Raw genomic sequence first — 16,647 nt, 5'->3', positions numbered from 1 at the left:
TTGAATACTGAAAAGTTCTGTAGTTCTTAACATTTTCGTCGAAATGACTTTTGTAAATATATAGTCTGGTTCGTAGATAACACATACCAAGTTTGTTTAATAAATTAAATAATATTTTTCAGGAGAGCACATTAAAAACTGGAGAAAGAGATATTTTATACTTCGGCAAGATGGATCTTTTCTAGGATTTCGTGCTAAACCTGAAAATGGGGATCTTAGCGATCCTCTTAACGATTTCACAGTCAAAGGTAAATAAGTTAGTTTTATATGTGTTTAGATTATCCTTGTAAAGTAAAGTTCATAATGTACTTTTACTATGCAGTATAAATAAGATACTGTCTAGTGCAAAATGAAATTAGAACTTTATGGGTCTATGAGCAACATACATCTGGGGGGGGCCTTAGAGTTGGAAAAAAAGAATTAGAACTTGATGGATCCTCTAGACATTATCTAGTCGAAAGAATAGAATTAGAACTTAAAGGGTCCAAGTTACATGTACTTATTGCACATTTTTACTGGACAGCGGCACTATGGTCTACTCTTACATAGAATTCTTTTAGGTGCACGTCAATGTGTACACAGGACCTTGGTTTTTCATCTCATTCGAATGACTGTACGCTATCCCTTACAAGGCCTCCCGTCCTGTACCACTGACAAGGGGGAACCTCACCGGAAAATCCTGATGAACTTTCCTGGCCAACACCCGGATCAAACACAGGACCTGAAGGTTAGCGAGCCAATGTCTTACTAAGCCACGGCTCCCTAACTAGTGAGTGTGAATTAATGAGTATTGCTACTGTTTGACGCCTGTTTCCCAATCTTTTGTATTATACGTACTGATAGAAAATCAATTTCAGATGAGTTATTTGCCCTTGAATTAGAGATTTGGATTCAGGCCAGTTATTTAATAATTTCAGTTTATTGTTATTTTTGAAAGACTTTCCACGTTACACTTACAGGCATCCATGGATACCGTCTAGTCATTGTCCTTGGTCCTCACCCTCACTGTTCTTTGAAAATGGGGGTCACGGTGGCTAAGTGGGTAAGACGCTGGCTCACTAGCCCGGAGGTCGGATATTCTATCCCTGCATTGGCCGAGAAAGTCCATCCAGATTTTCCAGTGTGGTTCCCCCTTGTCAGTGGTGCAGGACGGAAGGCCTGACAAGGACAGCTGTCTAGTCATTCGGATGGGATGAAAAACCGAGGTCCTGTGTACATAGTGGCGTGCACGTAAAAGATCCCTTGACAGTTGGAATTCGATATAAGAGTAGGCCGTAGTGCCGCTGTCCGGGCAAAATTTCCCTCATAGCACACTGTATGGCGTATGTCGTCTTCATTAGCCCAGTTCGGAGCAGAACAGTAGGACGTTAAACCTCATTTCATTTCATTTCTTTGAAAATGTGTTGGTCATTATTTCGTGATTTTGTTCCTGACTAGTTAATTATAACTTTTACTTCACAGATTGTCAGTTAATGAAGTTAGAGAGACCAAAACCCAACACATTTATTATTCGAGGTTTACAATGGACAACAGTTGTAGAAAGAATGTTCTGTGTAGACAGTACAGAGGAAAGGTGAGAAAACATTATAGATAGATCATTGCACACTATATCATTATTGATATAATATGTAATACTACTCTTGCCAAATTACTGTTATCAATTTAGGGACAAATTGTTGACAAGTGTCATTTATAGACAATGCAATTTTTTCGACAATTAACAATCTAGTGTTTCGTATCATGTTAATTAAATCAAACATAACCGTAACCGACAGTCTTATTGGATAATTTACATGGAGTCAGATGGATGATTTCATGTCTAAAGTACAGCCGAACGACAGAAATAGACTCTGGCTTATTTGTCAAAGTATCCTATTTAGTGTTCCATTATCGACACAGTAAACTCAAAATGAAACTACTCATCAACTCAGATAATTATACCTTGACCTAGATCCCTTTTACATCACTGACCTAAATAACACAATGGTATGACCTGATTAAACATGTTATTTTTACACAATTCATATTTGAAATGTTTTATGTTAATAATAGAGAGGAGTGGATCCAGGCTATTAAGTCAGTATCAGAAACATTAAAAGTCGAAGAAGAAGAAGCGTGTTCACCGTTAGAACGAGCCAAGAAAAAGGTCAGTTTACGGGGATGAACTATGATATCAATAAACTTGGCCAAGTGGTCTAATTTAATTCAAGGGTCCTGTATTTAATCCAACTCTTGGAACATGTGACAAGGAGCAGAGTTACTTAACTTACATCGTCAAGTTTCTGGTTGGGGGGTTATCTCGTTTGTGGGGGCTTGGAATGGATGGCTGAATGGTTAGCACGTGCGCGCTGTATCATAAAGTCTGTCATTGAGTCAACTGGCGTGGTTTCGATTTCCCGGTTGTACGTGACAAGGAGTAGTGTCGTCTGTCCAACCTTGTGGGTTTTCTCCGGGTCCTCCGGTTTCCTCCCACTGCTAAAGACCCCTATGTGCAAGCAAATTATGGAAATAAAATTGAACCATATGTTAGTCCCGAAATGATCTAATGGACATAAACCCCATCTCTCTCTCTCTCTCTCGCTCTCCCTTTCTCTCTGCGGTTTATTCCCATTACTAAAGATCCCTTGTGCAAAAGTGAGTTATTTAACTAACAGAGAGGACATTACACCCAATTTTTCTCTCTCAAATACTCTACTTACATTATGAGGCCTATTCCAAGTCACATGACACATAAATTTATGACCAATGATAGACATATAGCTAATTTTCAACAGAAACATGTAAGGGCTATGTCCCAAAACACAAACGAATATGTTATTTATATCTTGAGGTCCTTGCAAGTTCCGGTTATTGACATATATACACATCGAAACAGAAGATTTGGAAATACTGTCAATGAGTTTTCTTCAGTATTTTGATTTTTATCAACTATGTTTTAATCAAATTTGGATGTTATTATTTTTTCAGTCACTGGAGGATTTTGAATTTTTAAAAGTGTTAGGTAAAGGGACATTTGGTAAAGTTATTTTATGTAAAGAACGATGTACCAACCAGTTATATGCTATCAAAATACTAAAAAAAGCTGTCATTATTGCTAAGGTAAGACTTCTATCAATATCCGACATGTTTCTTCATTTCATTTCAGGGGGGTTGGATGGCTGAATGGTTAGCGTGCGCGCGCTGTATCATAAAGTCTGTCATTGAGTCGACTGGCGTGGTTTCGAATCCCCGGTTGTACGTGGCAAGGAGTAGGGTCGCCTGTCCAACCTCGTGGGTTTTCTCCGGGTCCTCCGGTTTCCTCCCACTGCTAAAGACCCCTCCACGCAAGTGAATTATGTAAATAAAATTAAACCATAGGTTAGTCCCGAAATGACCTAGTTTGTGTCGAGTGGACGTTAAACCCCATTTCTCTCTCTCTCTCTCTTTCATTTCATTTCAACATCATATTATCACTTCAGTGGGGAAACAACAAAGTTGTTAGTGAGCATAATCGGTACACCGTTGTTGGTAATGTCCAATAAATGAGTTTATTCCACAATACTCACGTCTACACAGCTTGCATTTTGTAATTAAAGGGCCAATCTCGATTATATTTTGGAGAATAAAACTGCTTGATTTTGTTTTAAAAGCCCTTAAAATCCTCTACCTTAAGGTCGAGCAACTAACTCAATATACATGATATGTTTTCAAACAACTTAAACCCATCAGTCTTATCTCGAAATGGAGGCTGGTGTCCCTAGCTGTATTATACGGTGTCTGAATAAAACTAGACTTTCATTTTATAAAAATAACATGTAGGTGAAATTTACCTTTTGTTATCAAGTGCAGCAAGTGGGTCATGCACTGTATAGACCTCTAAAGGAACGACAATAGATTATCAGGTCACCCAATGAAAAGATTGACCCAAAATCTTAAAAGGATTATGTGTCTGGATATGCAGTTTTGACATTCACGTCCAAACGACTCAATACACCACTTCTCAACATTTTGGTGTTTAAATTTCATACGTACACAGACTTTTATTTCTAAGACTGTTAAAATTGGAATGGTCCCTTTAAGTATCATTTGAAATAGTTAAATCTGGCCTTTTTTATATACATTTTTCTTTTTTGTTTCCAGGATGAAGTAGCTCACACATTAACAGAAAATAGAGTATTACAACATACAAAACATCCATTTTTAACAGTAAGTTGTCATTTGTATAGTTTCATATATATACTTTACATCACCACTGTTGGCCGGTTATTACTATAACTTGTGTAAACTCTAAAGGCCAAAGTTATCATAGGTGGCAGAACGGTTGAACTCGTGCACTTTAGAACTTAAATTTGGCATTGATTAAAGTGGCGTGGTTTTGATTCCCCACTTGTTCGTGACAAGGAGTAGTGTTACCTGTCCAACCTTCTGGGTTTTCTCCAGGTCCTCGAGTTTCCTTCTTTTGCTAATGTGCAAGCAAATTATTGAAATATAATTGTACCATATGTTAGTCCCAAAATTACCTAGTTTGTGTTGTGTAGATGTTAAAGCCCATCTCTCTTTGATTAACTTGATATTTATTCATGTTGTTTATGCTCACGAGACAAAAACAACTATGATGTATCAATTACCTTTCTATAATGAATTCAAATTTATTTAACAATTTTCTTTTTTCAGCAATTGAAGTATTCATTCCAGACAGCCGATCGACTATGTTTTGTGATGGAGTATGTCAATGGGGGAGAGTTATTTTTTCATTTATCAAGGGAACGTGTTTTTTCTGAGGATCGAACACGATTTTATGGTGCTGAAATCATATCAGCTTTAGGTTATTTACATCAAAATGATATTGTTTACAGAGATTTAAAGGTAAGTGGACATTATTAACCAATTAGGGGGGTTGGGTGGCCGAATGGTTAGCACATGCGTGCTGTATCATACGGCCTGTCATTGAGTCAACAGGCGTGGTTTCGAATCCCCGGTTGTACGTGGCAAGGAGTAGGGTCGCCTGTCCAACCTCCTGGGTTTTCTCCGGGTCCTCCGGTTTCCTCCCACTGCTAAAGACCCCTACGCGCATGCGAATTAATGAAATAAAATTAAACCATATGTTAGTCCCGAAATGACCTAGTTTGTGTCGAGTGGCCGTTAAACCCTATTTCTCTCCCTCTCTTTATTAACCCATTATCATGTGGATTGCTCGAAACTACTGCTCAAATAGATGGCAACAGTTCTATGACTTGGGTGGTTTGAGATAGTCTACAAAGCAGCAGTTTTAGCCATGTGGTTTTGAAAATGAGCTACAAAACTTTTCTATATTATTTCAGGGAACTTGAATTGCGAATGTTTTGCATGTACTAAGTTCCTAAAGGGTTTAGTCAAAACACTATTCAGATACAATACAATTCCTGATAGTGACATATAAAAATATTACCCACGATGTAGATATATGACATTGTTATCTCTGGAATCATACATAACATCTATTGAGATATTAATTATTTGTTAATGGATAGGCCCCTTATCAGCCAATTACTACTGGTAAAACCGATAATCGAAGGATCACTAATTCCTGTAACGTAGATCTTACTATCAATTAAAGCACTGATGAATAACAATTACTAATAGTTATTACACTGCTACGTTTCAACAAGATTTCACAAGTCATTATCTAACATAATAATAAAAAAAACAAATAAATAAAAAGAGCTTGATTTGTAAATCCAAAAACCTTTATATGGAAAGAAAGTGGGCCAAAGATGATCAATGTACGACAGTAGGGGTGCACTGGATAATGAGTCTGAGTGGCGAATCCGGTATCCAGCTGGATAGTAAAATTAACTATCTTGTGCATACCTATACCATAGATAAACAAACCTTACGGAGAAATCTGTTTATAAACATGTTCTTGGCTCAAAATAGTTTAAACTCATTGAAACGGCAATATGGAAGATTAGACAAAGAGCTGACAGTTCTCGCTATAATAGTTATAAAATAGATTATATAAATGGAATATGCTGAAAATTTCAGTCAAATTACTTCACTCTGAGCTGAGAAATCCTCATTTTAATAACACTGTAGCCAAGATTGTCATTGTTACCATAATAAACAATGTCTCGATTACCCATTTTTATGGTTAATCATCAACAGCCATTAAAACCCAGATCGGATTCAAATCTGATGAAAATTAGACCCATCAGATGTCATTAAGAGTTTATTATGGTCTTGTCATGTTAATAAATGTCTAATTAATAGTTTATATAACGTTTAACACCCAAAGAAAGACCTACAATAGGCAGATTTAGATCTTGCATAATGTATGTTTACAAAAATTATTGCTGTGACTTCAGCAAATATATAAATGATATTTATCCAGGCACCTCAAATAAACCAGTTTTGTTTCTTAAATGTATCCTGGACCTGCCAATAATTTTTAGCCATATCACACTTATTCTGCAGATGAAACATAGCCTACTTGGGTAAAGGAGGAAAAGTATGAAAGGTAATAAAATTATGTTTAATCAATAACACACCTGTAAATTTATATTATATTTTTATTTTGTAGTTAGAGAATTTACTACTGGATAAAGATGGACATATTAAAATTGCTGATTTTGGTTTATGTAAAGAAGAAATGTTTTTTGGGGCCAGTACAAACACGTTTTGTGGAACACCCGAATATCTAGCTCCAGAGGTAAATTTATTTTAGTCAGTTTTTTCCGCTTTTGTCCAGCTTGTTGATTTACTTTTCTGAATTCTTGTCTTACTGTGATTCTGATAACTCTTGATGATGAGAGCCACAATGGCTGAGTGAGTAGGATGTTGGCTTGCTAACATGGGGATCACATGTACTATACCGGTATTTGAATTTTCTGGTGTGTTTCCCCCTTACAGTGATGCAGAATGGATATAACGAAAAACTGTGACACTTGATACACAATTACCATGGAGTTGATAATCATATTTGTCTCGTATACTTCTTTCACCAATGGATGAAGGCCAGAAGATTTGTAAAATGGAATAATTTGACATAAGATACTCAATGAAATATGTTAATAGCAGTAGAACTATTGCTACAATACAGACACAACTTTGTACAAGATTCACAATGTTTATTTAGAAATCAGGATATTAACATACAAAATATGACATCTTGCAACAATTTGTGCAAGTAGTAAGTTTGCTCACATAAATTTTCTTGTGAATAAGTACATACTTCTCCTGTTGAAAAAGGGATTGGGCAATGGTGTGTAAATTTTTATATGTACTTGTAATGTTTTGTAGGTACTGGAAGATAATGACTATGGTCGGGCTGTTGATTGGTGGGGTACAGGTGTTGTTATGTATGAGATGATGTGTGGACGTCTGCCGTTCTATAATCGTGATCATGATGTTCTCTTTGAACTTATTTTACTACAAAATGTCAAATTCCCAAGAAATTTATCTGAAGAAGCCAAAGCATTATTAAGTGGTTTATTGATAAAATCACCAAAAGACAGGTAAACTCAAAATTGAAGATCGGCGATTGCTCATAACTTCTTGAGTTATTGCCCTTGAGCACTGCATTATTCACATTATTGATTCAGATTAGTGTAATTACTTCTAGAGTTATCTTCCATGCTCACTTTATACAAACTTGTGAATGCTATAGCAAAAGCCATCATTTAAATTTATGTTTTTCATGATCATTGCGATAAATAAACAATTTCTGATAAATACTTACAAAGTTATTGCCCTTTATGATGTAATAGTCTTGTCAATGTGCAAGTGATATTATTCAGTATAAAGACTGTTTTTTATTATTCACCTAAATATTCACAAAGCGACAACCATTAAAGATACATTATGGGAGATAAGATAAAGAGATGGCAGTTGTCGCTATAATAGTTAAAAAACTAGATAGTGTAAAGGTAATTTGCTGGAAATTTCAGTCAAATTGATCCACTGTGAGCCGAGAAAGAAGCGGGTGAAATTTTTGCATAGTCTCGGTCATCATTACTAAAATCATAAATATAAACAGCAGTCTCGATTATCCACTTTTTCTGATTTAATTATCAGTGGCCGTTAGCGGCATATAGGAATCTAATCCAGCCAACATCGAAAGCTAACCTTGACATCGAGAGTTTATTATGGTCTGGATAAGTTAATTAATGTCTATTTGATAATTTAGATAACATTTCAGGCCTAAAGAAAGACTTGTAATAAGCAGATTTTGCTCTTGCATAATGCATGTTTAAGGACTGTTTTAGTGCATATTTTTGTATTGTTAGAATGTGAAGCAAATTCAGTTTTTGTGATGTAATTTAAAATAATTTTTTTTTGTAGATTGGGAGGAAGTGAAAAAGATGTACAAGATATTATAAGTCATCCATTCTTTGTCTCTATTAATTGGCAAGATTTGTATGACAAAAAGGTAAAAACAATTTTATTTATAATTCTTTTTGGGGTGCAAACATATTTAATATTTCTTCAACCTTGTAATTTAGGTACAAAATAAAGGAATGGATTTAATTAAATCTGTGTTAATTTGTATTGCGAAGTTGGTATCTGTTTTCATTTAAAACTAGGAGCTCGAACTGATATCATCTTTTGTAGATTAGTTTAAGCTAAAAACAAGATTAAAATTAGAAAACAGATCAAACCAACTTCTACATAATATTTTGAAATACAATTTATGGCATAGGGTTTCCAGTGTTTCCACCAATATGAATGGAAATAACACACCAGATCAATCCAGTTCATTTTAATCATTACTGTAGTGAAAGTTGCATTATTTAAAATTTAGATAAAGAGCTGACAGTTCTGAGCGAAGTTATCAGGCTTTGAATTGTTCACGGTATAGTCTTTAATTGTCAAGTACCACTGTTTTGATAATAAACAAAGTCTTTATTATCCAACTTTGACTTATATTATTAAATAAATGGTTTCAATCCAATGAAAATCACAACCATCCAATGGTCTAGAGAGTTAATTATGGGCTTGTCATGTGAATAAATGTCTAATTAATCATTTATATAACATTTGAGGCGAAAAGAAAGACTAGCAATAGGAAGATTAACTCTTACATATATCTTTAAAGATGTTTAGCTCCTTTAATTTTAAAAGAGAGAGAATTACGTTAACCAACCAGTTAAGATGGAATATTTCTTCTCAAATAGCCAAAAGTCTTTCTCTTCCATTAGTGTTATCCGAACAGCCATCACCCTGAAAATGAAAAATATGACTGTGTCACCACTCAAAGAAAAAAAGGGATTAATAACTTGCATGCACCATGAATTAACATACTATTTCTGAATTACTGATTTATCTTAATTATAGATTGAACCTCCCTTTAAACCTCAAGTAACTTCAGAAACAGATACACGATATTTTGACGACACGTTTACTGGCGAATCTGTCACACTCTCTCCTGTTCATCATAACAGTCATTTACCAGCAGTTGCCGAGGAGATGGAGGAACAGATGCCGTATTTTGAACAGTTTTCATTTCATGGAAGTCGTACAAGTCTTGGCAGTAGTAGAATGAGTTTCGAATATTCCTGGCAAACATAATCCTTCTTCACCTTTATCAACATTAAAATATACACTTATTTGGTAGGTATATAAAGCCCAAGTTTTGTTCAAGTTACCAGTTCATCAAATCATTTCCACCTCTGATAGGGTGGCCCATGTACTCACAGAAATACAGTCCACCGCTGATAGTTCGAGACTACCACTGAAGCGTGCACATTCGCCGTGCCGAGACCAACTTTCTGACACTATGATACTATAAATAGCCATGGCACATGCAATTCTCTACAAATCTATCAACTATTACAGCCGTAAAAAATTTATTGTTGACGATTTTGAATAGCAGTAAAATTAAGCTTCTTGGTTATTACAGCAGATTTAGAAATTACGTTCGTTTCATTTTTTAAATCGCTTTATCATTAACTGTACCGTTAAGAGCGGCATCTTTTGGTTTAGTACAAATAATATCTCTGAAACACTCAGGTTAGGCAAGAACATGATACTAGCAGTAGTTTCATTTTACTTTTACAAGCTTCTTAAAACGATTGTTGAGCTACCTAACGTGCTTATTTCTAAATTCAATTTCTTGTTCTAGCTTTCTGTTATGTTTCGTAAAAAAGTAGTCTTGATTATCCCGACCTGTCAATCAGACGTAGAATGGTCGATAGACTGGTTAAGCGAGACTAATTTCAAAACAAGGGCACGTAACCTATCTTTTACTCAAAAGTGTCTGGATGTTATGGACGACTCTTGGAACCAGTTTTCAGTCTATTATTTATACGTGATTAATGGCCATAGCTTATTAAGTACAACATGATCGTTTATTTAGTGACTATAATTGTGTGGAACTGATTTGAGGCTTGGCATATATATAAGTATTGTGGCGTAATTGTCGAGATATATGGAGATATTTATTTATGGTGGGTCACCCTACCTCTGACAGACAGCTCTTTGGATCTTTTAATATTTTTGTCATTACTAATTTTTCTTTTTTTATTTCTTTTGTAGTTGGAAGCTCTATGATTGCTGTATTCTGGAAGAAAATTGTATTATCACCAAATACACGTTAAATATCACCCAATATATCCCAAATTGATGAGATGATAATATCATTATATATATATCATTATATATAAAGATGATATTAATATCAATTAAATTAGTCAGGAAGAGAGAAAGTGGGGTGGGGGACGTTAATATCATCAACAACTTATATATATCCCAGTTAAAAACATTTGCTCAGGAAATATGAATATTATATTAAATCTCTTCTTCAATGAAACAATTTTCTTACATCACCTTTGGATTTCCTATTGGGCTTTTTCTATTTGTTTACCATAATCTGCTTTTCATACAGTGTTAATTGATTTAGTGTCAATCATGAGCTAATTAATATTTGATATCTCGGGGGTTTTATTATTCAACAACCAATGAATCATCAGAAATTGATTATCACCTTACAGTTTCATGTCATCTCTGTAATACACTATTATCATTGATTAATAATTGGATGATATTATTGATATGTTAATCTTTTGATAAACATATATATCATAAATATTTTTTTTAATGCTATAATAAATGTATGAGGTATATATATATTATCTTTAAGCATGTTCTGCCAGATGGTATATAATTAGTTTATAATTTTACAAAATGGCAAAATATAGTGAACAGGCTTGTGTGTACGCCATGGTTGGAATTTCAGCTGGAAGTGAAAACCATGGTGTACACCTGACTTCAGGTAGATATAAATTCCACAATTACAATTAATACTGTATTAATCAGTTTTCACTTTAGAATGTAGAAAATACAAAAATCTGATTAGCTATGTCATGGTGGTCTGCCTGCGTCATTTGCATTTTTCAGAAAATATCAAATTTTCCACGACTTAATCCACTGTATTGATGATTTAACATTTAATTAAGAAAACAAAATCAAAATATAAACGGTAAATAATCTGCCAGGTTGGATTCAATCAGATAAAAAAGAGGCCCATCAAAAGATTATAGGTGGCACTGATCATATCTGGCTTATACCTTCTGAAGAGGATGCAGAATGTTTGAAGTATTTTTTATTCATCATGTCTTTATACATGTACTGAACAGAAATTAATCATTTTTGGACTGATATTCCTTTTATGGGTTCAACTTTTCACATTATTATAGTTTGCAAGGGATTAACAATACCTCAATGACATTGAGAGACTTTAATTGGATGTTACAGGCATATGATATTGAATGTATATTAATTTGTGGACCATTGACTATCTCTAGTTTTAGTTTATTAATTAATGTAGAATGAGTTGAAATCAAAATATTATAATAATTACTGTCAAAATTATTGTTTTGGTGGTGTTTATAGGGTCCACTTCATATCATAGTATCGGGAACAGTAAATCAGTGGACTCTTTAAGTCATAGATACATAATAATATAAGTAACTAGGAGTTATTGTATTAATGTTTTATTATAAAAATGAATAATTTGATTTATTTATAGTTTAGTTTCTAGGCAATTCCAACAAAATGTTTGAAGTATCAAACTGTGTTATCTGAAAACACCACAGGTTGTTGTAAATGTATAAATTTGAGAAATCTCGGTTAAATGACAACGAAAGAAAAAGTTAACATTTTTGTGGTTTAAAACAAATGATACAATAACAATAATAAAGTGTTAAATCTTTAAACAATATGTTCATGGCATATTATTATAAATTTTGTCCAGGTTTTCATTTGTTATGATTTCATTTTTTTTTTCATAAGATATGTAGTTGAATGTACATATTATAGTATTTTGTTTTAATAGTAATTATTAAGTATTACTTATATATTTTTATTCATTAGGAAAAAAGAATTATTAGTCATTTTTGAGAGTAAACTATTTTATCATATTCCTGAAGCAATGGCAATGAGCATTATCAGCCACACTGTGTCCATTGGTAAAATCTGTGCAGTGTTTTTAATAGGTACTTCTATTAAGCCTATTACAGGTCAGTGCAACATGAATAGATTAATCTTTTGGGAATTGTATAGTTGATGTCAATCTGATTGGCAATTGTAGAAAAATTGCAAGTAGGTGTCTTGAGGCAAATATATCAATTGATAACAAAATACCGGTACATGATGACTATTGATATACTAAGGTGTAGGATTAAGTAATCAATTAAGGGAGATTAATTAGTAATATTTGTACTCTCAGTACAGTCAATAGTTTTGGAATATCTAGTTTTGATTCACTTCATCCTGATGTCCAATTCAGCATATTTGTAGCCAGACTGTTAGTTGCGAATCCTGGTGGACATGATTGTCTAACATATACGGATGAAACAAAATTAGTCTTCTGGACCCATTTTACCATAGTAAGTCGAGCAATGGTGAATAAGCATGTAATACACGTAATCATAGTTTCAGGAATATGGCTATTGATTTGGGCGTTTGATTTGCATTTAAATCCACAATTATACTTGTGACCTCGGGGATGACTCTTTTGTTTAACTGTATGACTTTAAATATAAACATAAAAATCTCTTGCAGACCCTCCAGACAGAGGGTACTGTACTTAAGTGTCCCCAAGCCGTGGGGGGGGAATATTTGTAAATTCCTTATTATTTCCAAAGTAGTTCTCATCGTGGTTTTATTGTTAAATATGCTTTAATTATTAGCAATATATCATTTATATGTGTAATTGTAAATAAAATATTATTATTATTATTATCATAATATTATATCTGTAATGTTGATAATATATTATGAATAAATGGCGTATAATGATAGTGCTATGTACTCTTTGTCAAGGAGTGATAATTAATGATTGGTATGTGGAGATATATTATTGTATAAAGATTCTCCTGTCTTCAATAACAATGTATTAATCAACAAACCAATGTAAACAGTTATAGATTATCTTTTTTGCACAAAAATCTTTGCATTGATCTGGGTCCTTCTTCCAGAAAACGTAAACTTTTTTAAGAATGCAGCCTTTTCATCGGCCCAGAGCGAAAAATTGTGTTATGGTTATAGTGCTCAGCCAATGAACACTCAGTATTCTAAAGTTTTCATGAATATTGCCCCTTGAGCTAAAAAATCTGACCACATTGCTATTAATATTTTTTAGGTCACCAAAGCTATCATGAGCATTGATTAAAACATCTGCAAACATTTTCTATAATCTGCATTACTGCGTCTTCACTAATCAGAGAAACTGTGTATGTTGTAGTCATCTTAATACAGGTATACATTATTCATTGGATTACTGAAGATGCATAATATAAGTGAGATTTTGATTTGTTGAGAGAATGTCTATGAATATGTTAATTATTTAATTATAATTATGTATATAAAATTCTATATATAGTAACAATGTTGTCTCACTAAGTTTTTATGTTGTATGTTATGTTATTGGGGTAGTCAAGTATATATGCTCTCAATGTATACATTTCCAGCTCTTCTTGAGTTTAATTTATAAGCAGTGAGAGAAAGTTTATGGTTTAAATACATACTATAATGAGCTGCTTTATATATTTACATTTCTAAATCTCTACTTTAAGGCCAGAATTATCTTTTTGCTTGCTAGTCCATCGTCATTGATTAACACTGTGGGGATACTCTTGATGCTTGATAACATCACAAATTCCACTCACATCACATCAGTTATAGACCTTAAAGAACTTTTACTCAAAATTCGTCTTACACCTCATCAGTTATATGGTCGGAGAGAACTTTAACTCACAACACATCTGTTAAGGACCTGAAAGAATTTTTACTCACATTCCTCTCACACCACATCAGTTACAGGGTCAGAAAGAACACATCTGTTATAGGGCCCATAAAATTTTTTACGAAATTCTATTCCATGTCACTCGGTAGCATTTCTTTTAATTTGGAATCGTCAGAACTAAAAAAACAATTGAGCATCCCTGATGTTAAACAGTGATGATGGATTTTCAAAAATAAGTCTACTCTGCTTTATTTATGAAGTCGTCTGCTTAAGTTTCTAGCCTTGAACCTTAATGTTTCTACAAAGCTGTGTAATAGCCCAACAATATTCTCTACCCAAATAGGACAATGACAAACAACCACAGACTGATTATTTCTTGACTTCTGGCGTAACATGTACGTGTACATAGTAGTAATAGTTGTATTAAAAAAACTTGGTTTAGGCCGAGAAAAGAAATACCTGTGTTGATGGGGTGTGGGAAATCAGAGGAAAGTTTAGGGTTTCTGGCCCCAAAAAATAGGGTCGGTTGGATAACCGTAAACACATTTATTTTTTATTTTGGCCTTATTGTATGTTAAAATGGTGCACTTAAAAAAATCTAGATCTGATTATTTAGATTTAAATATGTAGCTCATATTATAAAACATTTCATACACAAGTATTCACAATCAAATTTTGTGTAATCTTGAAAATTCGTTTCTAATTTGCATCAGGGTCAGATGACTACATTGATTAATGGTCTTGCTTGCTGTAATAACACCCTAATATACAAATTTGACTGAATCAAAATGTGACTTTAAGATTTCAAATTGACCGAGACTGGGCTATTCAATAGTGATGCTTGAGGAGAGAGGACTCGGGTATGAAGTCAGATTATTTTTGTCAATCTGTATGTTATAAAGTTAGTCAATGTAAAATATTATTTTAAATGTATATTATAATATTTTAAAGGTATATTATATTGCCTGTTATTGTAAATATTCTTCTTAAAGGAAACTTATTGTTATTTTGGGCGTTCATGTGTGAATTCATGGTCTGTATTTTCACTTCCTTATTCCTGCTTCTGTCTGTCAAAGTGGCCATGTTGGATTTGTTATTGTATCAGTGTACTGTGTGCATAAATTACAACAAAAATCAAAGGTTACGTTCTAAAAAAAAGAAAGCATACCCTGCCTCATGCAAAACTCCAATGATGATTTGGAATATCCAGAAATTATCAATAATTTTTAACACACTCTAAACATTTTGTTCACAAATCAAATGTCTGAATTAAAATCTAATTATGTGGATATTAATACTTCTGATATATTTCACAAACTTCGTTTATTATTCTTGTGTGTTTACTAGTGCCAATGGGGGTAATTTTTTCTTTAAATATTTATGTATTCCTCATGAAGATTGACATTTTATTGGCTCACTGTACCTCATGGCTCATACGCCTTTTTTATGTTAAAATATTAAGTGTCAATTTAGATCTGACTACCACTTTAATTTGTAAATTTCATGCCCTTACATTTAGTCTACAATTATTGGACGATAATATAGGATAAAATCTGTTGATATAATACTGGTGAATTTGGTCAATCAAAAGTAAGTTAATTTTGATGGTTAATAGATGAAAAATACAGGACTTCAATCATACACAACCATTTCTAACCAATTTAACTGCTGGACAATAAAGTATGTTTATATTAATGATTATGAGAAAGAGTCTGGCTGGATGAAACAGACTAGTGTCTATATATTAAATATAGTTCTATCTTTATGTATGTTATCACCTATGAAATAAAACTGTTTGCCTTTAAATGATTAACATTTGTGTTCAGTAAGTTTAATTATAATCCAAACTGATTAAAAGTAGATGTCAATTACATGTTGTATTATTTTTGATGTTGTAGCAGATTGACATCTGATAATATTTTAATTTAAGTTGGTGTTCAGAACATACAAGACTTCTGACCAATCAAATTGTCTGTATTGGTATGTAGGGCTGTGTTTAATTTGAATATGGGAGACTTTAAGCCCAAGCCTATGTCAGTGATTCTGTTTAGTTTAGAGTTAGAGTTTGATTGACTGATACAAACAGAACTCGCACCTGCAGAATACAGATATGATAGAAGATATGTTGAACTACAATGTTAGAAAAAAAAACCCACACAAAATTGTAACCCAATTTTACTTCTAGATTGATTATTATCTATCAATTTTGAAGCCTAAACTGCAAGTTGACGAGCCAACAGTAAGGCCGATGTCCCCAATCCCCAAATCAAAGGACAACACATTATATATAAAGCATCAAACAACCAAACTGCTTATCTATGCTTAGCCTAAGCAGAAAAAAAGCTCATGACTAAATTCAGCCATGGTTTTGATGTAGTGAAACTACACCAAGTTTAAACACTCTCCCTAAATTAGATTCAAAGTTATTTTGTCTCAACGTATCAACC

General features: G+C 33.4%; 1 protein-coding gene across 3 annotated transcripts in view; it reads left to right on the top strand.

Annotated features, from left to right (window-relative positions):
* LOC126821849 (RAC-gamma serine/threonine-protein kinase) overlaps nucleotides 1-16,074 on the top strand; it is a 38,342-nt gene extending 22,268 nt beyond the window's left edge. For all 3 annotated transcript variants that reach the window (XM_050550378.1, XM_050550376.2, XM_050550377.2), the window contains exons 3-13: nucleotides 123-248; nucleotides 1,462-1,573; nucleotides 2,053-2,146; nucleotides 2,968-3,099; nucleotides 4,120-4,185; nucleotides 4,654-4,845; nucleotides 6,539-6,667; nucleotides 7,258-7,472; nucleotides 8,299-8,386; nucleotides 9,292-9,567; nucleotides 10,492-16,074. In XM_050550378.1, the coding sequence (XP_050406335.1) occupies nucleotides 123-248; nucleotides 1,462-1,573; nucleotides 2,053-2,146; nucleotides 2,968-3,099; nucleotides 4,120-4,185; nucleotides 4,654-4,845; nucleotides 6,539-6,667; nucleotides 7,258-7,472; nucleotides 8,299-8,386; nucleotides 9,292-9,525 (1,388 nt within the window). In that variant the 3' untranslated portion in view covers nucleotides 9,526-9,567; nucleotides 10,492-16,074. The remainder of the gene's footprint in view (nucleotides 1-122; nucleotides 249-1,461; nucleotides 1,574-2,052; nucleotides 2,147-2,967; nucleotides 3,100-4,119; nucleotides 4,186-4,653; nucleotides 4,846-6,538; nucleotides 6,668-7,257; nucleotides 7,473-8,298; nucleotides 8,387-9,291; nucleotides 9,568-10,491) is intronic.
* The last annotated feature ends 573 nt before the right edge of the window (nucleotides 16,075-16,647 follow it).

Source organism: Patella vulgata, chromosome 5 (genome assembly GCF_932274485.2).
Source record: "Patella vulgata chromosome 5, xgPatVulg1.2, whole genome shotgun sequence".
NCBI lineage: Eukaryota > Metazoa > Mollusca > Gastropoda > Patellidae > Patella > Patella vulgata.
The sequence above is the reverse complement of the archived record's forward strand: the minus strand, read 5'-3'. Positions and strand labels throughout refer to the sequence as shown.